Source organism: Copadichromis virginalis, linkage group LG3, assembly GCF_057382275.1.
Source record: "Copadichromis virginalis isolate Kocher_CV1m ecotype Utaka linkage group LG3, C_Virginalis_male_GT1.1, whole genome shotgun sequence".
Taxonomy (NCBI): Eukaryota; Metazoa; Chordata; class Actinopteri; order Cichliformes; family Cichlidae; genus Copadichromis; species Copadichromis virginalis.
The window spans coordinates 30,719,572-30,741,356 of record NC_140620.1 but is presented as its reverse complement, the minus strand read 5'-3'; the positions used below and the strand labels follow the sequence as shown (position 1 = coordinate 30,741,356).

The 21,785-nt window shown below is 38.7% G+C and overlaps 1 protein-coding gene across 2 annotated transcripts; it reads left to right on the top strand.

Moving 5' to 3' along the window:
- Positions 1-1,973: 1,973 nt before the first annotated feature.
- Positions 1,974-18,459, top strand: LOC146714056 (E3 ubiquitin-protein ligase TRIM21-like). Of its 2 annotated transcripts, none has more exons than XM_085450655.1 (15): positions 1,974-2,053; positions 5,495-5,639; positions 5,803-6,037; positions 6,650-6,870; positions 6,950-7,054; positions 7,820-7,915; positions 9,806-10,039; positions 10,870-11,017; positions 12,541-12,588; positions 12,754-12,780; positions 12,866-12,930; positions 13,096-13,206; positions 13,431-13,549; positions 17,754-17,850; positions 18,024-18,459. In XM_085450655.1, exons 2-15 carry the CDS (start codon positions 5,499-5,501, stop codon positions 18,174-18,176), a joined length of 1,800 nt encoding a protein of 599 aa, XP_085306781.1. In that variant the 5' UTR covers positions 1,974-2,053; positions 5,495-5,498; the 3' UTR covers positions 18,177-18,459. The 2 variants fall into 2 exon arrangements, with proteins under 2 accessions (XP_085306781.1, XP_085306780.1); XM_085450654.1 differs by having other exon boundaries at positions 1,990-2,053; positions 5,499-5,639.
- Positions 18,460-21,785: the final 3,326 nt, after the last annotated feature.

Sequence of the window (21,785 nt, the reverse complement as noted above, 5' to 3'; positions counted from 1 at the left end):
ATCATTTTATGATAATTAATTTTAAATGAAATGAATTGATAAAAACAGTCTTTCTGAAAAAATAATTAAAAGAGAATTAAACGGGACTGTAGTTTCAGTGACTTGGCTGACACTGCTAAGTCTTTCTTTGTGGTTCTCACACAGAAGACTCAGTCAATTGTTTGCTGTACTTGTCAATTTAAAATAGAGAGTATTTTACATATTAGTGTAGGAACTTTACCTTAAAGTGTAAAGCACCTTGAGAAAGCTGTTCTTGTGATTTGGTACTGTATAAATATAATGGAATGTTTAACCTTTGCCTCAGCATGTTTAGTTCTGAAAAAGCGATTTGTACCTCCTCCCGGGAACAATGTAGGGCTCCTCCTCTTTTAAGGAAAATGTACAAACCATTATGCTACGAAGACACATTTTCTTTGCGTTTTGAATTTAAACTTGTTTGTTTTGTTTTTCTGGGAATTGGTTATGAAGGTTAAAACTACTGTTTCGCAACATCTTATTTGGGTGCACACTGTCAGAGTGTACTTATCTTTCTCTCGGTGTAATTGTTTCTCGGCAGAAAGGAATGACAAGCTTGTGAAATGTTACTGATTCAGATGCAGGAACTGGAAACAAACAAATGATTACTAGAATCAAAAAGCACATGCAGAGCAGTTGAAAGGCATCCACAGTTGGCTCCTCAACAGCAATAACTCCTACAGAGAGACGGATGAGAGAATAAGATCTAATTTTATTCTTATTCCAGCACAGAGTCTTGACCAGCCAGAGCTGTGCACAGTGAAGTTGTTGTTAATGTCAAAATATTACAAATATTACATAAAAACAGTGATATGATGAACTGCATAGAGGTTTCTCTGAAGTTTGCATTAATTTCGTAATTCAATGGAAAAGTAAATGACAGCCTCCCTCACTAGGAGTTTTATAAGTTTACTCAAAAAAATGTAACTGGTGCCTTAGTTGCTTTATCCGACATTCTCACCATAATAGTCACACACCAAAAATAGTGGACAACTGGCCTTAGTCTCCTTTTATTTTGAACATATTTTATGCTTTTGTTATCTGATTTTACTAGTTTCTCATTTAGTTGTGTATTTTTTTTTAAAATTGCTGTACTAATCTCAGGTGACCTTGAGGTTTTGAAAGGCACCTATATATAAAAATGTGTTATCATCATCATCATCATCGTCGTTGTTGTTGTTGTTGTTGTTGGTGGTGGTGGTGGTGGTGGTGGTGGTGGTGGTAGTAGTAGTAGTATTAAGCTAATGTGACATGGTTAGAAGTTACTTGCCTTAAAAACCTCAACAACAAAATATTCTTAATGGAGAGGATGATTAAACAGCCTGCTGTAGTGTAGTGTTTTAGCACAACCAAATGATATGAAAATGTACTGGTCATGTGCAACACTTAAAAATTATGCTGAAGTTTATAGATCTTAATCCATTTTAAAAGAGTTATACAAAACATAATCACACCTCTGGTAAAGGATCACCATTTTGACACCCTCAAGGAGATCCAGCAGCCATTGCAAGATGATTTCTGTGGAGTGATCTTAAAATAGCAAGCATGCTGAGAACAGCTCAGATGTGCACCAGATGAGGACCTTACATCTGATAAAGGCCAGATTTAACGCTCAGAGCGGTTCTATCACACACAATGGCAAAAAACAAAGAACACACCCTATATCACAAAATCTCAAAATAATCCTATATCACAAATTTGCTTTACTTATAATCAGTAATTCATAATACTTATGATATGTGATACAGTCTCACAGGCTGATCTATGTGCGGCTATTTTCATTGATGCTTAATAAAAGGAGTGTTACTATAAACATATGCAGTGATAAGATCTGACGTCCTCTGACCTAGTTTTTCTTTTTTCACTATCTTAACCAGTCCTGCCACATTTACAGAGAACTATGAGAGGGCGTGGCTGTACTTTCTCGAACACACTACTTATGCACGTACACACACCGAGACACCTCATAATTGAGAGTGTGAGCGGCCAAGGTGGGACATCTCTGGATTTCTGTGCTGTCCACCTTACCTGCATTAAGGTATCACATTTTCCTTTAGTTATTATTTTGTGTATTTCTTGTAATACGAGGCTGTGCTTGTTGTTTTTCTGGCATATGTTGATTAGTGAGATTTAGGAGTAAAATGTAATAGTTTGGGTCACTCATCAAACAGCATGTAACGAATCTTGGAGCCATAATGGATTTGGATTTTAAATTTAGTAAACAAATCAGTTCTGAGTTGCAAAAAAGCTTTTTCCAATTAAGGCAAAGCTTAAGCCAATTTTGTCAGGGCATGACTTTGAGAAAATAATACATGCCTTATCTCAACTCGGCTTGACTATTGCAATGCACTTTATGCTGGAGTCAGCCAAGCATCCCTCTCACATCTTCAGCTTGTACAAAATGCTGCTGCCAGTCTCTTAACTGGCACACAGGCATGGAAATATCTCACCTTTCATTCCCTCCTTTAACTGGCTTCCTGTTTATCATAGAATTAATTTCAAAGTCCTAATGTTGACTTATAAATGCTTAAATGGTCTTGCTTCTCCATACTATTCTGATGTACTTCCCTCGCAGGCCCACAGATCAGCTGCCTTTGGTTGTCCCAAAAACTAGGCTGAAGCTTAGAGGAGAAGAAGCTTTTTCAATTGTGGTTCCCAAACTTTGGAATGCATTGCCTGTAAATAATAGGCAGTTTTTAAGTCTCTTTTGGACACACTTCTTTTTTGGACCGGTGTGAGTTGATGTTGATGTGTCTTTGTTTTATTTTATGTACGTGTTTGAATGTGAGTGGTCTTATCGTTTGTTTTTTGTCTTGTTTTTGTTTTTCTGTACAGCACTTTGGGCAAACTTTCTGTTTTTAAATGTAGTTTATAAATAAATTCGATTTGGATTTGGATCATATAAACCACAGAAAAGTTGAAGAATTCTTAGATCTCCAAACCCCAACCATCCCATCTCCAAGGATAATTTTCAAGCAGTGAGATAACATTTTGCAATGGTTTTGCAGCTACCAGAACACCAAACATGCTCCACATATTTGTGGGCACTTTAGTGGTTTATTCTGTGGATTTTAGAATTTTAGCTGAGTCATATTATGGCTGTAATGTTGTTTACTTCAGCTACTTTGTGCTTTGTGGGTATGACCTTCTTAATGGAAGTTAAAGATTGAGCATAATCATGATAATTGTGCTTTGTAATCATCTCTTGGCTGCAAACCAAGATGATGAACACACTGTTTTTTAATTTTGGATATAATTCCTCTTTTGTTCCCTCTTCCATAAGAACCCCTGACAAATGTTTTAATGCCAAAATTAGGAAAGTTAGTTATATGTTTATCTAGGAAACGTGCTAAGAGGATTTTTTTTAAGCTTTTGATTTTTGTCCTAAATGGAGCCTGTAATCTGCATCTTTCCTTGCTCATATAACAATTTCTAGTAGTAAATCATTATCTCAATGCTCATGAATTGAGCACGATTCAACTCATGGTTGATGACTCAAGCAAAAAAATCGAATATTTGACAATGGTACTAGTTTCTTTTGACAAATAACTAGCTCTCTTTAACCTGCAGGATTTCACACTTGTGCATGTATTTCCCTCCCTCACAAAACAAATACCTGACCTGCATGTAGTAGCTGTGGGACAGACAGATGAACCATCCTGGGATTTAACTGCAGAACAATAACAATACTGTCCAGCCCCATAAAACTCTGAAACAGGATAGGCTAGCATGAGAAGTTTACACATGAGACAGAATTATGCATGGCTTCCCGTGAAAATCAACTTTCAGAAGTATTTGTGAAATGTGTTGCCCAACATGAGTCTGCTCAAATGTTACCTGTATAAAGATAAACCTGTACCTGTGGGTTCTGAACAAAATCTCGATCAACTTCATTCCTGAAATCTTCTGACCATACTGTTCAGATTTTAGTCATCAAAGAGAGATATGTGTGAGGGAGTTCGCCTTGTAATTGGAAGGTTACCAGTTCGAGCCCTGGCTTGGACAGTCTCGGTCGTTGTGTCCTTGGGCAAGACACTTCACCCGTTGCCTACTGGTGGTGGTCAGAGGGCCCGGTGGCGCCAGTGTCCGGCAGCCTCGCCTCTGTCAGTGCGCCCCAGGGTGGCTGTGGCTACAATGTAGCTGCCATCAGCAGTGTGTGAATGTGTGTGTGAATGGGTGGATGGCTGGATATGTAAAGCGCTTTGGGGTCCTTAGGGACTAGTAAAGCGCTATATAAATACAGGCCATTTACCATCTTAACCATGTTATTTTGTTGCTAGACATTTGATACACTAAATTTAAACATGACTTCTATGCATTGATTCTCATAATAAATAAATAGCTTGTTAGATAACTGCTTCATGACTCTTTGCTCCTCTCTTGGGTTTCACTTGTTTAAAAAAGTCAAACAGCACTCACATTAAAACACACCAAACACCCAAAGTACAACTAGCATCACCTAGTGATAAATTCAACCCGACACGCTGATCAGAGCATATGACACAATAAGACAATTTTGTGTTTTCAGGGACTGAGCACAGTTGCGGGACAAAAGCTACGTTACAGAAGCCTCAGTTGTTCTCTGAAGAAAGTCTTAATGAAGTTGTTATCAGTGGTTAGTGAGAAGTCCTCCCAGCAGCTACCTGAGACGGAAGGTTATCACCTCAGATAACATGATGAGCTTGATTATGAGCAAAAGTGTTTCAAAGGTCAAGTGTGATAGTAAAAGTATCACACACACAATTACATATTCAATCAGAAAGTGACACATGTAGAAAAAAACTTGACAGCTGGATATTTAGAAGGCTTTAGTTTAACATGTTTTGAGTGAAGAGAGGAATTAAAGCTTAAAGCTGGGGAATAACAAATACTTGAGCCAGTAGGGGGCAGTATACTCCGTCAGAATTGATGTTTTTCTGTTTACGCACATGACAATCTGTGAAGGTTTTATTTCACTACACTGTAAGCAATACCTCGGTTAAATTGGATTAAAGGATCGGGAGCTACATTTGATCAGCTTTTATGATTTTACTATAATCCAGCAGTTTTTTATTCCAAAGTTGAAATACAAGTGACAGCTGGGAGTGACAGATCTGTTCCTCTGACATGCCTTGACGTGGTTTGTCAGAGTACAAATGCCAAAGGACACCTTTTGTGTAAAAGACAAGTGAAACCTTTGACGAAGTGCATCAAGTTTACTTGTGTGAACAGCCAGATGAAATACCATGTAAGGTGCACCATTATCCCATCCTTTATTATTTATGCCACCAATACGATTGAGAGCATACAGCAGTAAATTTGCCAAATCATCACACTGGAGAAGCTGTAACCTTCTCCAGTGACTGCTTAGTCACTGAAATAAACCAAACCAACATAAACCAAATCAGTTATGTGGTTTATGTTGCTTAAAATCACAAATGTTATCATCCATATGTTGAAACTCTCCTAAAGATTGTTTGCATCTCTCTTTTGCTTCCAGAAAGATGTCTCTATATGACAGTTTTTTATGTGAAGAACAGTTCCAGTGCTCCATATGCCTTGATGTATTCACCAACCCTGCATCCACACCATGTGGACATAGCTTCTGCATGCAATGCATCACCAAATACTGGAATGGAGCTAAGGTCTTATTTTTTTGATTTCCTTCATTTTCAGCTTTTTCATTCCCTTACTTTCTGTTGACGTTCAGAGAAGTTATTTAACATATTTTCGTCATTCCTGCTGATGTCCTTTTTGTTTCTATTGTTTCCATCTTTACTTATATCTTATTTCCATCTTTCCTTCCAGGTTTTCAAGTGTCCTCTGTGTAAAAAGAGCTTTGAAAAGCGACCAGACCTCCAGATTAACAGAACACTACGAGAGATCACTGACCAGTATAAATCTATGAAAAATGGAGTAGTAAAGAATAAGAGTGGAAGAAAGGGAACTGGAGGTCATGGAAGCCCGTCAAGCCATTTATTTGATGAACTGAAGAAAAAGCTGTGTCACCCTGTGCGAAAGACTCACCAGACCTTTTCTCGGAGTAAGAAAACTTCTGTGTTTCCGTCTGTAATAATTTATAGAGTACTTTTCAAAGCTCAAGTACAATCTGGAGGAGTTCTCAGATTTCAGAGTAGGCAATTCAGAGTACTTGGTAAATGACTGTCCTGTCATAATTATGTTGCACAACAGCAAACTTATACAAGACTACTGACAGAGGTTTCTTCCTGTTACAAGGGAGTTTTTCCTTCCCACTGTTGCCAAACAGTAACTACCTTACAATATAAAGCACCTTGAGGCGACTGTTGTTCCGAATTGGCTCTGTATGAATAAATCTGAATTGAATTGAATTACATTTAATTAAATTGAATGTGTACTTTCACCTTTTGTGGATTACGAAAGATGAATGCTGAATAATTATTCCACCCAGAAAAAAACAGCAGTTCAAAGAAATCATGATTAGCAGAATGTTAACATGTGATTCATGCCCATGATGAGTGTATGTAAACCTCTGACCACAACTGTACTTGAACAAAGATCTAGGGTCAATGAATGGCTCTACAAAATGTCAGCATTGTGTATCCAAATAGATATTTGACTTTTCACTAAAGCGACTGACTAACCTGAAAATCCCTGATATTTTTTTCATCTTCAGGCTTGGAAAGTGACTCAATCTCAACGTCCTTTCCTCCAGTCAAGGACTCACGAGCATCCTCAGTGCCAAACCACAGTTTCAGTGATGCATTGAATGAAACCTATGTGGCAGGTCCTAAGGTTTCCCACCGACCACATACCCGGAGGAGGAGGTACACGCTGAGTGGGACTGAGATGAGCCACAATGTCCCTCTTTGTGAGATCCACAACAGGCCAATATTGGTAAAACGTTCACCTTCTGCACCTGTTGAATGAAGTCCTTAAAGAAGACCAAATAAAAATCATATGCAATGGGCTTCAGATTTTCTGTAGGAGTGACCAGGTGTGCATTTGTCCTGAATGCGAGATGGAGGATCATCCAGACCATGACACAGTGACCGTTGAAACTGAATGGATGGAAACCAAGGTTTGAAAATTAAAACAGAAAAAGATAGATACAAAGGACAGATGGATTAGGTTAGGGAAGTTTCCATGTTAAAAAAAAACAGAATAATGTTTTTTATTGGAGTAACAAAGAATTGCTAAAAAGCAGGTGATAACTGACATGTGATAGTATGAAGTTCTGGCATGAACGAACTAGACCATTTTTAAAAAAAATCTGTTAAAAATGATTTAACATCTGAGCCTAAATTCTTAGACAGTGGAGCAGTTTGATAACAGAAAATGAGTCAAATACATAGAATCTATGTTCCTCGACAGCAGGGGTGGGCAACTCCAGGCCTCAGTGTCCTGCAGGCTTTAGATCTGTCCTTGATCCAACACATCTAATTTAATTGGTTAAATTACCTCCTCAACATGTCTTGAAGTTCTCTAGAGGCCTGGTAATGAACTAATCATTTGATTCATGTGTGTTGAACCAGGGTGAGATCTAAAACCTGCAGGACACCGGCCCTCGAGGCCTGGAGTTGCTTACCCTTGCTCTACACTGTTTCTATTCAATATATCATTTTTAAACATTTGGTTTCAGGTCATGCTGCATATAATATGAAGTTATGTAGTGATTATTTGTTTCCAGAAGGAGGTATTTTGTAAGATATGCTCATTGACTACTGTCTGACATACATTATCACAAACAGATCCACCCTTGTTCCCCACGTCTGTTTCAGAACACCAATAGGCTGAAGGTCAAGTGAAGTCAGTACTGTGTAACATGAATGTTTGTGTATTTTAGACACTGCTGACTGTGTCAGAGCGGACAATCCAGGACATGATTATCGAGAGAATCAACAAGATCGAAGAGATAAATATGTCAGTGACAGAGCTGGAGGTAAAACACAAACACATTCTTGTGTAAGACCACAGGTGCATGGTAAAACCTGTAAATCCTCATATCACTTCAAGGTTTTTGTTAAACCAGCAGTCCCCAACCTTTTTTGCACTGGTTTAACGTCACACAATATTTTCACGGACCGGCCTTTAAGGTGTCATGGATCAATGCAAAAAAATAAAATTATACGACCAAGACAAAAACTGTGCTATTTAGCGAATTCAGTGTGTATTTGTGTAACTTTATTAGCAGCGTCCTCCTGAAATGCGCCAACAACATTGAGAGTAAACATCCTCCTTTCTGCCCCTTAATGCTCTCTGGTCACTATGGTAACATTTCTTTCAATATAAGACTCACAACTACAACATGGGAAAAGACCCAGGGAAACCGAGTTAATGATAAAAACCCTGAATACCATAAATTTCACAGCCTCAACTCCCGCGGCCCGTACCAAATGACTCATGGACCAGTACTGGTCGTGGCCTGGGGATTGGGGACCGCGGTGTTAAACAATTTCTATTTCAATTTCCCTTTTTATGTTCGCACCTGATGGCTGCCCTTCCCTGACCCTGGTTCTGCCAGAGGTTTCATCCTGTTAAAAGGGAGTTTTTCCTTCCCACTGTTGCCAAAGTGCTTGCTCATAGGGGGTCATATAATTATTGGGGTTTTTCTGTGTAATATTGTAGGGTATACCTGTTGTGTGACGGCTGTGTGCGGACAGGAATAGGACCCAAGGTGCAGACTCCAGAGACAAACTTAAACCAAAACAGCTTTAATGCTGAACTCAAACATAACATAACTGGGAAAAAATCAAATAAACTAACACCGGTGGACTGACAAAACACACAGCAAAATAAACGGTAGATAGCGACACTGACAAACTGAAACACAGGGCTTAAATACATAGAGGGAGCAATCAGGGAATGGGCAACAGGAGGGAAACACAGCTGGGGCAAATCAGGCCTAACAAGACAAAGGAGAAGCAAAACCAAACACATTAACATGAGACATGGACTTTCAAAGTAAAACAGGAAACCCAAAACACAGACTGAACAAAAGACACAGACTCACATGCAAGCACTACAACAGAGGGAACAGAGACGTGGGACCAGGACAGACACAGACACTGACTGGATGTGGGGATACAGCAGACAGGGGAGACAGCAACTAAGGAACACAGACAGAAAACCAGAACACTAAAGCTCTAACCAACCCCACCCAGAGAACCTAAACTAAGAATGATCCTAAAACCCATAAAGCAAAGCTAGAATATAATGAAATAACAAAATCAAAGAACCAAAAACACAAAACACTGGGTCAACGACCCAGGGACCCTAACAATACCTTACAATATAATGCACCTTGAGGCGACTGTTGTTGTATAAATAAAATTGAATTGAATTTTTCAAACTTAAATTATGTATTTCTACATGTTGGGAGCTTATTAAACAATATCTATAGCCAATTTTACATAAAAGTGCAGGTGTATTTCCCTGATCTACAATTTATATCTGATTACCAAATCCACATATTACATTTTAAGTTAAAAATATATATATATTTTTCCAACATTATGTTTTTCTAAACAACAAAATCATTTATGAAACACTCTCAAGTTTTAATTACATTATTCAAACTTTGGTAAAGATTTTATGTTTCTAACTTTTTACCTTGCATTTTAGGATTTCTAGACATTTTGCACATGTTCTTAGATTTTTAGTTGTAGCAAAATTTAGGTTCCTTACATTTGAAATCTGAGCTGCAATTCACAGATGCTGCATATTTCCATGTGATGTGAGAATTTTTATTTACAGGGGAGATTAATATATATTTTAAACCAAAACAAATTAAACAATCATGTATCTCATATCACTCTGTCTAACTTTCCAGCTGGCAGTGGACCGAGAGACGGCGGGCAGCGTTTCTCTATTCTCGAGTTTGGTTTGTTTCATTGAACGTTCCCAGGCAGAGCTGGTGGAGGCGATGGAGATCAGCCGGAAGGTGGCACAGCGCCATGCTGAATCCATGACAAGGCAGCTGGAACAGGAGATCGAACAACTAAAGAAGAGACAAAGCGAGCTTTCCAAGCTTGCCCAATCAGATGATCATTTATACTGTGTGAAAGTGAGAATTTAAGGATGAATGTGAAGATGCTAGTACACGCCCATGTTCCAATACTATTTGTTTTGTGCTGTTGGCAAACTGACATACTGAATCAGACTGAGGAAAGTAAAAAAGTAGAGGTGGTAAATGTTATTTATACAAATAAATAGCAGATAACCACAGAACTGACAAAATGTTCTTATACATCAAAATGCATTTGCATGTATCATTAAGGCATACTAATGCACTCATTGGTCAGACACTGGCCAGGCCCATTAAGTATATAATGAAAAATTAATATGCATGATTTGTTTATCTAGAATATAGTAAAAGATATACTATATGGGTGTATACTTGTATGGCTTTTGGTTTACCTATACATATACATAACATGCATGTGACAACAATCTGTTTAAGGTCAAATTCACGTGGATTGAAATCCTATTACCTTAAGTATATTTATACTTTTACTGAAGCAAACATTAAACTACTCATATAGTTTCTAAATAAAGTAAACTTGACTTGATAAGTTAGGGTGAAAAGAGATGTAATGTACACTTCACAGATTGGAGATTTCAAAAATGATTATATTCAATATTTGCCAAATTATATGTCACTGACATCAAATGAGTGACACAAAGCTTTTGTAAGCTTTTATAAGAGCACATAAGTGCCCGTTTGTTGTGTAAGGAACATTTTAGTCTATTATTAGGTGGTTGCTTGGCAACGTGACGGTGACTTAATGTCTGATAAGCTTTGATGCTCAACTCCTGATCCTGTAGGAAGAGTTGGCATTTTGGTAAATACCAACAGGAAAAAATTTCTAACATTTCTTTCCACCTGCTCCCTAGACGTTCCCAATTCTGTCCAGCCCTCCACCTACCAAAGACTGGTACAAAGTGTCGGTGAATTCTGACCTGGGGACAGAGTCCATTTACATGTCTACATTAGCTCAGGTGGAGAAGTTTGCCAAAGAGCTGAAGAATATCACAGAAAAAGGTCAGTGTAATGAAAAGCATTCAGCTGGTTTACACATATAATATACAAAGAAGACACAAAATCTGCGAGAACAGGGAATTTTTAATTAGTTCAGACTCAACATACGGAGCAAAAAAACCCAACAACTCTCAAAACACATTTAGGCGATAGATAACAGAGTCTGGCTGTTATATAAAAAAGAAACTTTAAATAAATTTCTTGGCTGATGCTTTTGTGTTTTTCTGTAGCTGCAAGTGAAATGCTAAATACTCAGCTAATGCTGGTCTGGGTAATAAGCTGCATCCATAAACTGTACCAGTGTAATGCACAGATACCCATATGTTAATTAGTGCTAAGTAGGAGAACAATAGAATACTATAATTCTGATCACCAAAATGCAGACACAAACTTTTTATGACCCATACCACACATCGGGGTATATTCAACAGACATTGGACAAGAGAGGTGTGGAAGAGAGTGCAGGTAGGGTGAAGTGGGTGAAGACAAGTGTCAGGGGTAATTGAAGATGTTAAGATTTTTATTGGGCAAGAACAGAATTAAAAATGAGTAGATTAAGTGCAATCTACAATCTAGGATCTAGACAAGCCCAGAGAGGCAAGGCTGAGATAGTTTGCACATTTGAAGAGGAGGTGGGTGGATGGTGGGTTTACTGAATAAAGGATATTGAAGATGAAGCTGAGGAAGAATATCCCCTAAGAGAAGATTCATGGATGTAGTGAAGTTGGTTAGTGTGAGTATAATAGAAGAGAATGCTAGGGGTAGGGTGAGGTGGTGGCAGATGATCCGCTGTGATGACCCAAAAGGCACCAGCTAGAAGATAATCAGTCAGATAATCTTATTAAAAACACGCAAGTGAAAAAAAACTCTACTTTAAGAGATCTTTCACGTAGAAAGCAGCGTGGAGATTCAGCAAATGGCTCCAAAACCTGTATTGAGCTTTTTCACTAATTTGCATGTACTATGCAATTGTTTTTTATTGGCTATTCATGGTCTTCTTGTGTACTATATGTCACTACTTCCTGTGATTCCCTGTCTCTTCATTGCACAAATGCACATTACACTGTGGCATGAGCATGCCCCAATGGGTGCCCATGCACTGTGCTTTGCATGTCTAGTCAATAAACACAATAAACCTGTTATTTGTCCAATAATTCCTCATCAACACAGAAGTTTAGGCCTAGCAGCCCTCTCAAGAGTATGCCCTCAACTCTAAGCCTTATAAGTTTTCAGATGGATGAATTATAAAATATATTCACACACCATAAAGTTCTTGGGAGAAACCATTAAACTATCAATGACTGTCTTTCTGGAGCAGGCTATAAATTGCCACTAGAGGAATTTTTTTAAGTATTTTTAAGTGTTCAAGCCAGACAGTACTACAGATACAATCATTAAGCAATGAAATACCCCCCCCCCGGTGGTGCAGGTTTGTATTAGCTGTTACTTCTATTTCTGCTGGATTACCAGACCAAACAGTAAGGTTCATGTTAGCTCCTTACACCTGTTGTCTTGTTTCTGTTCAGGTTTTCCTGCACAAACACTGGATCCCAGTCCTTCTCGATCACAGCCCAGTGAGTGTACATGTCCTCTCCACCTTAACAAGTGCTCTTTTAACGGTTATACTGTATACAACTTCATCCACTTTAACCTTGTTGATAATTAAGATCCAAATGTATCTGGTGAGTTTTAACAGCAGCACTGTATTTTGTTAATTATATAATTTTGTTTGTCTGCAGGGATAAAGGGAATACACGAATATGCACGTAAGTGACATTCATCCAAGCTAAAATTAATGAAAGCAGAATTACCAACAGAAAATGAAGTTCTTTACATCTTCTTTCAACACAGTGGATGTAACTCTGGACTCCAGTACCGCCCATCCAAGACTGGTGCTGTCATCAGACCTGAAAAGTGTGAGGCTCCTGTTCAGTTACTAGACCATTACAATCATGCTGAAATGACTTCCTGTGTCCTCTTGTGTCGGAGCCTCTCTTTTAGCATAAATAGAGAACAGTAGAAAAAGAAGATGTAAAATCTCCATGAAATGAGCTGTAATTATAAATTGTATATTTCTGCAGGTGAGGTGTGGAGATCGACACCAACTGGTGCCAGACAACCCAGAGAGGTTTGAAAAAGTTGTCTGTGTTATAGGGAGGGAGCCAATCTCTTCTGGAAAACATTATTGGGAGGTATGAGGGTTTGCCCTTTCCAAGAGTCAAAAGTCTTGAAAATCATTGCTCATATATTATAATTCAGTTCTTTATTGTTGATTAAACTTGATTCCATACTGCTTTCATTACAAGATACAATTGTGTGCTAAATAAACAAATGTTGGCCAAACATCTTGGCTTCTTCAGACTTACATGCGTTTCACTATTTGAGTGAAGGATTGTGGTTTGTTTGGTTTGAAAAGGTGGACGTGACAGGGAAGACTGACTGGGACCTGGGTGTGGTCAAGTATTCCGTCAGCAGGAAGGGGAAGATTGAATACACCCCAGACAATGGATTCTGGTTCCTCAGTTTAAGAGACAAGTGAGTTAAACACATTGTTGAAGAGTTCTCCAAATTATTGGCCGTTGTAGCTGAAGGAAAAATGCTTATTTCCCAAATGGTTGGCGGTGGTTCCCAGAAGCATGCTGCTTGTTGTCACTTTGGTTGCTAGAAGATTGCCACAATTGCTTGCAGATTTTCATGTGTTTCTGCAAGTATGTGGTTAACTACTTGTGGTAATACAACATTATGGTGTGACACAAACTGGAAAGGGAGAAGGTTCACCTTCAAAGTAAAAGTTGTACCTCAGAGCTACAGTCAACATGTTTCATATGGTACAACTTCCACTTTGAAGGTGAATGGTCTCCATTTGCAGTCTGTATATATATTTTTAGTTTCAATATAGGTCTGAGAGAAGCTAAACAGTATTTGTGGATAAATCGTCACTTAGTCACTTCCATTTAATTATGACCGCAACATATTGTCCAGCGCAGTACTGTAGTATAGACCTATTTAACACCATATACAGTTTACACAAGGCAATTTTATTTCTTATATGAATTTTATTTATTTTAACGGTCATAAACTGGCTGTGACACGTGACAATAATAACAACTGTACTCCATTAAAACATTCACAGTAGGTGGTATATCCAATCTTTAAATGATGACCTGATGAATCCTGCTTCTGGGTCCAAACTACTTTGCGTTTATTAAGGCTGTTGTGTTTTTAACATGTTTTAATGCTTTGTATCTTGTTCTATTTAATCTGAACAGCCCCCTAAAAACAGCCAGTGATCACTGTTAGCCTCTCTCAGTTTTTATTATCACTGTTCATTTTAAAGCTCAGTTTGAAAACCTTACAATGTAACTATAGCCCAGTTTAACCAGAGCTTCTATGTACCCTCTGGTGGACCAGTTCTAGGTTTGTGAGGTAGTGTTAAAGGGAGAATGGTTTACAGGAGGCAGGTGAGTTGAGGAGAACGCTGTATTATCCCACAAATGATAGCACTGCAACATAGACACAACTATAGCTGGCAAAACAATTTATAACCTAAACAATCTCAGTCATAAAATTACTGTTAAGGGTCTCTGAGTCTCCACATGGGTGTCAGTGATACAAAGTCTCAAGTCAAGAGTCAGAAGAATAAGTCAAGTCAAGCTCGCTTTTTCTTGGAGAAGAAGATGAGGAAAAAAAATCAGAAAAGAAGATTTAGTGGGTGCACCCTCAGGTCTTTTTCTACTGTCAGCACTGTTATGTGGTCTGGGCGTGTTCTACCAAACCGCGAATCTTCAAATCAACTAAGGACGATCATTGCGGCAGACAAATTCTAGGGCCTGGGATGGTTCGACATCTCCTCTCAGAGGAGAGTTCCAACATCTGAAATCCATGAACAACCACAAATGGGATGGAAGGGGGAAAAAAACCCAGTCTGCATGACAATAAAAACCTTTATTACATACAGCTTTGGAATTGAGCTCACACACATATTTGTGTATTCAAGTATGTTAACCATATGGACATTGCATCATTTCAATCCTTATACAAAATGAAAATAAACCATTGAACTAATAAAATAGTATAGCACTGAAAAACACATAACAGTGGACTTTTCTTTTTGGAAATGAAAGAACTGATTAAGTCTCAATTATTTTTTATGGAGTCTCATTATCTTTAACTAGAAAGTTATCAAGTTTTTCTGACTTGTACTCACCTTACAATATAGTTTTAATCAGCATTTATTTCTAAACAAATTTTCCATGTACAAAACCATATTTTTATATGGGATAGGCGCTGGAGCCTATCCCAGCTGTCATAGGGCGAGAGGCGGGGGACACCCTGGACAGGTCGCCAGTTTGTTGCAGGGCTAACACACAGAGACAGACACCCACATTCACGCCTACGGGTAATTTAAATTGATCAATTAACCTATCCCCACTAACTGCATGTCTTTGGACTGTGGGAAGAAGCCAGGGGAGAATATTTGTGTAATACTCCATATCCAGCTACGGGACTTCAATCACATTTTACACATTGCCTGCAGCAGCAGCAGTAACATTTGCATGCAAATAAAGAGGAATAAAAGTGGAATAAAGAGCATTGGCTTAGGCAGGACTATCACATGGTTAACTTGGACATAAAACAAATTTTTATTAATAATTTTTATTAATATTATTTAATATTAATCCTCCAAACACTGTTTTGAAAACTTCATCAGTGCCTACCCAACTTACCCACACACCGATAGACTTGGGAAGAAGGCACCATGCTCGCTACATCAGCTAGCAATGCTAACTTTTACAACACTCATCAAGACGGTCGGAAGTACTATAATTTCCGTATAAACAACCTCCGGTTTTCTAGGTGATTCCGTTCTGCTCCTCCTGAACCAAATACTGGTTACAGGCTGTTATTTTTTTCCACTACAGAAAGTATTTTTCCTCATTAATCAGGGATTGTTTGTTTTAGCCTTTCACTGTAGCCTCATCTACACTGCACTTGGAATGTCCTTCAGTAAGCATGAGGAGGCAGGATCTACTTCTCCTAACCAATCACATGCAAGAATGTATGGTTTAAGCCAATAAGGTGAAAGGATGGCAAAATAAATTTGATAGACAGATTTGAGACAATAGAGAATAGGTTTGGCAAAGAAGAGCAAATAAACTATAGTGAATTATAAAATATAGAATTATAAAAATAGATTAGACAGAACAGGAAAAAGAAGAACTGTGGAACCTCAATTCCACTGGGCTACACCAGCCCATGCAGCAGTGACTAACCTCGTACTGTAGATGGATTATCTCAGTTGTTCTCCTGACTAAAGTTTGGTCTGTTTACAGCATCTTGCCATGCGATTGCATTTGTCCCGAACCTTCGGGAACCCTCACGTTAACTTTTATCAAGTGGAAAAAAGTTAGCGTTCGGCGTCCAGCTTCACAGTGTTTATATATGCTAACGATAGCAGTGTAGCTAGCCACCATGTTAACCCTACTTCAGTAACCCTACAAACACCATGGCTGTTTGGTTTTCTGTCTTCACTTATTTTGGAAGTGATAGCTGAGCTGGATGTTTCAACTTTTGCTGTGGCTTTTAAGCTGCCGGATTTTTGGCTTCACCACCTCCTTCATGGTTTGTGCACGTTGAAGCTGAGTTTTCTTTTTTTTGGCTGTTTCAGCCAACGAAACGAAATACCATCATGTGGTGGCCTTACTCGATCTGCTGAGGGTCATGTGATGACCTTCCTCCGGGATCCCCCCCACCCAAGGGAATGACACCACTCATTCGCTACCCCCTCTCTGTTGAAGAGTGGGCTGAGAAACTCCTCTCTCTCTCTCTGGCCTGGATGATGGCCTCTCAAGCTCATGGAAAGTATGCTATCCTTGCTAGGAATGGATGATGACGGATTCATCTTCACTTACATATTCCTCCAACAGTTGCTGGCTCCAGTGCAAGCTGGCCTCGCCAACTCCCTGTCTCTGGCCTAGCAGGATTACCGCTCACTCACTGAAGAAATGGATCACATTCTCCTGGCTATTAGGAGCTTTGGTATCCAGACGATAGTTCCGACGGGATCTCCCGTGACCCCCACGATTTTCCCGGGGGCAACCGACGCATTGATGGTGGGTGGGATCACTGTGATTTTACCATCAGTGTTTTGGCGTTGCAGCATGGCCGCCTTGCAGTTTTAAGGCCGAGGGAAATGAGGCTGCCAGCACTCTGTAGCAGCCGCGACCACTGACAACAAGGAAAGGCTCCTCTTCATAGAGGACTCACTCAAGAAGACATTTTCTAGTTGACTCTAGCTCCCAGAAGAGCTACGGGAACTCTTGTGTCGTCTTTGCATACATTCACATTTAGCCAATAATGAGACAGAAAATTCAATTAGCAGAGGATGAAGACCAAACAGAACTGTGAGACATAACATTGTACTTGTATTAATGAAAAGGACAGAAACACTCCAGATTGATGCTGTTTCCCAGCATTTGCTGAATGTAAAAATAAAGCAATGACATGTAAATGTTGGATTTAAAAGCTGGTCTTTTTAGCAATCCCCCACAAAGAATGTTTTCAGTTGTTTAATTTTTCCCTTTTACCTGATAGTTGTCTTACTTTTTTAAGTTCCTTAAAAATGCATGAAAATGCCATGCTTTTGCAATAATGCAGATTAAAATGAAATCAGACCTACTGATGTTAGAAGAAATTTTTCATCTTTAATTTCCTTTCCCTTTGTCATTTCTCCCCACAGGAATAAGTTTGGCTTTCGTTCTCAACCCTACACAGATGTCCCAGTGAACCTTGTACTTCATAAGATCGGGATATTTGTGGACTTTGAAAATGGACAGGTGCGCAGGTGTACATGATTGGAATTTACCTGTCTCATAAAGAATGGGCAAATTGAGTCCCCCTTTAATTTAAACTTATTTAGCTACATATAGATAAATATTATAAATATAGATATTTTCACTATTGTCTTGTTTATGTAATTTTACTTTAGGTGTGTTTCTCTTCTTTGCAGGTGTCTTTCTACAATGTTGATGCTAAGATGCACATCTATACTTTTAATGACATTTTCAATGAGACCCTCTACCCTTTCTTCAGCCCCTGCACCAACAAGTCAGGAAGGAACGATTTACCACTGATCATCACGCCAGTGAAGATGACCGAGTGACACCTAAAAGTTGCATAATATTGTATTTCTTCCTCTCAGTTTTATTTTCCTGCCTTTGCACTTATGTGCTCTCCATACATATAAGCTTAGTCAGTTTTTCCCCCAATTGTGTATATATCTATAAATATTCCCTATTGATTTAAACCTCGCAGTTGTCAGACTGAATAGTTTATGCATACAGGTTAAATGTTTTTATGTATTTTGAAACTGATAATCTATTAAACAAATATCTTACATTTGGATGTATTGTGGAAGTTTTCCATTTAATAAAGCCTGCAAACAAGCGGTGAGTGGTAGCTAACATGCTTTACCCCTCTGGGGTCCAGGGTATAAATGACTGTTTTTGACTACTTTTGATTTTACCTCTATATTTCACCTTTAAAACAGTTTTTCTTGCCTTGTTTGGTATCATTATTTTCAGAATAACCTCAAATATCTGAAATTGGAGGTTTCTTTTCATTTTAATTTTTGTTTTTTATTCTTAACTTTACCAAATGGACCATCCCGGCCTTGCTGTATTGGTCTATTTGATTCACCTTTGTTTTTATTGTTTATTTTATTTTCACTTGCTACACACGGGACAGGCATGACTGGGGGAAAGAAGGAGAAAGAAAGAGAGGTAGGGAAAGAAAAACAGCGGGGAAGAGGAACGGTGATAAAGGGCAAAAAATAAAAAAACAACCAAAACAAACAGACAAATACATATATATATATATAAAAAACACCCAGCACGCCCCTGCGGGCGGTTTATCCTTCAAGCTCATGCTGTTATGTGCTGGATTGTCTCTGGGGCACCTTTACACAGCCTGCACCTGGGGTCTTGCCTGGTGTGATAGACCCCAGCCTCTATGGCTCTTGTACTCAGAGCTTGTTCTTGTGCTGCCATGATTAGTGCCTCTGTGCTGTCTTTCAGTCCAGCTTTGTCCAGCCACTGGTAGGATTTCTGGATATCCCCTCAGTTCTGACTACCTTCCCTCTCTTTGTTACCATCCGACTACACTTCTCCAGTCCGAACGACATTCCAATGTCATTGCTGTATAGCCTGGTAGTGTGGATCAGTGAATCGATGTCTCGTTCACTCTTGGCATACAGCTTGATGTCATCCATGTACAGGAGGTGGCTGACACATATATATATATATATATATACATATACATATACATATATATATACATATACATATATATATACATATACATATATATATATACATATATATATATACATATACATATATATATACATATACATATATATATACATATACATATATATACATATATATATATACATATATATATACATATACATATATATATACACATATACATATACATATATACATATACATATACATATATACATACACATATATATATATATATATATATATATATATATATATATATATATATATATATATATACATACACGTATATATATATATATATATACGTGTATGTATATATATATATATATATACGTGTATGTATATATATATATATATACATACACGTGTATATATATATATATATATATACACATACACGTATATATATATACACATACACGTATATATATATATATATATATATATATATATATATATATATATATATATATATATATATACATACACACGTATATATACACTCAACAAAAATATAAACGCAACACCTTTGTTACTGCTCCCATTCCCCATGGGATGGACGTAGAGACCTAAAATTCATTCCAGATACACAATATAACCATCCCTCCCAAACAGTGGTCACAAATCAGTCCAAATGTGTGGTAGTGGGCACATCTGCTATATTGAGATAATCCATCCCACCTCACAGGTGTGCCACATCAGGATGCTGATCTGACATCATGAGTAGTGCACAGGTGTACCTCAGACTGCCCACAACAAAAGGCCACCCTGGAAGTTTACAGTTTTTTGTTCTATTGTGGGTCTGGGGACCCAGAACCAGTCAGTATCTGGTGTGACCACCATTTGCCTCATGCAGTGCAACACATCTTCGCATGGAGTCTATCAGATTGTCAATTGTGGCCTGTGGAAGGTTGGTCCACTCCACTTCAATGGCTGTGCGAGGTTGTTGGATATTCGTGGGAACTGGTACACGCTGTCATATACGCCGGTCAAGCACATCCCGAACATGCTCAATGGGTGACATGTCCGGTGAGTATGCTGGCCATGCAAGAACTGGGACATTCTCAGCTGCCATCTGCCCTGAACAATGTGAACCATGATTCATCCGTGAAGCGCACACCTCTCCAACGTGCCAGACGCCATCGAATGTGAGCATTTGCCCACACAAGTCTGTTACGGCGACGAGCTGGAGTCAGGTAAAGACCCCGATGAGGACGACGGGCATGCAGTTGAGCGTCCCTGAGACGGTTTCTGACAGTTTGTGCAGAAATTGTTTGGTTGTGCAAACCAATTGTTCCAGCAGCTGTCTGGGTGGCTGGTCTCAGACGATCTTGGAGGTGAACCTGCTGGATGTGGAGGTCCTGGGCTGGTGTGGTTACACGAGGTCTGCGGTTGTGAGGCCGGTTGGATGTGCTGCCATATTCTCTGAAACGCCTGTGGAGACGGCTTATGGTTGAGAAATGAACATTCAATGCACGGGCGACAGATCTGGTTGACATTCCTGCTGTCAGCATGCCAATTGCACGCTCCCTCATTGCTTGTGGCATCTGTGGCATTTTGCTGTGAGACAAAACTGCACATTCCAGGGTGGCCTTTTGTTGTGGGCAGTCTGAGGTACACCTGTGCACTACTCATGATGTCAGATCAGCATCCTGATGTGGCACACCTGTGAGGTGGGATGGATTATCTCAATATAGCAGATGTGCCCACTACCACACATTTGGACTGATTTGTGACCACTGTTTGGGAGGGATGGTTATATTGTGTATCTGGAATGAATTTTAGGTCTCTACGTCCATCCCATGGGGAATGGGAGCAAAAACAAAAGTGTTGCGTTTATATTTTTGTTCAGTGTATATACACGTATATATATATATATATAAACTGGTGGGTTGTGCTGCTGAGGTGGAGGCAACAGGAAGACCGCTTGATGCTGCTGCATCATGGCTGGGTTGTGCTGCTGAAGTGGAGGCAGCAGCGGTAGATGTGGTAGATGGCCCAGGGGTGGGATTTAGAAACTTCAACAGTGCATCTGAAGAGAGGAGTATGTGACACCACTGAGTATCAAAGTCTAATAATAAAAACATATGATTCCAGGAATAAAATCAAATGATATAATATAAATGAAAAACCAAAGAGATATATGTATGATGTTAACTGATATGCAAATTAGATTAGATTCAATTTATTGTCATCATTACAGGGAAATGCTGAATAGCAGAATGCAAAGTAACAGTATAATATCATATGAGAATGTTATGTTATGATTATCTTTGACCGAATCACAGCAGTGCTCATATTAAAAAAACAGCATTCCCTCTCATGTGATATTGCTTAATTAACATTAATGATGTGCACTTTAACAACTAGGCTTACAACTATAATATATACAGGGGTGGAAAAGTGACTATTACCTGCAGGGTAAACGTTAGCTAACCAGAAGGCAATAACAATGTAAA

Bases quoted from the DNA above. Each gene is read 5' to 3' on its own strand.
- LOC146714056 (XM_085450655.1), top strand. From the start codon at position 5,499: ATGTCTCTATATGACAGTTTTTTATGTGAAGAACAGTTCCAGTGCTCC. The intron at 5,640-5,802 runs GTCTTATTTTTT...CTTTCCTTCCAG, and splicing joins AATACTGGAATGGAGCTAAG to GTTTTCAAGTGTCCTCTGTG. The intron at 12,781-12,865 runs GTAAGTGACATT...CTTTCAACACAG, and splicing joins GGGAATACACGAATATGCAC to TGGATGTAACTCTGGACTCC.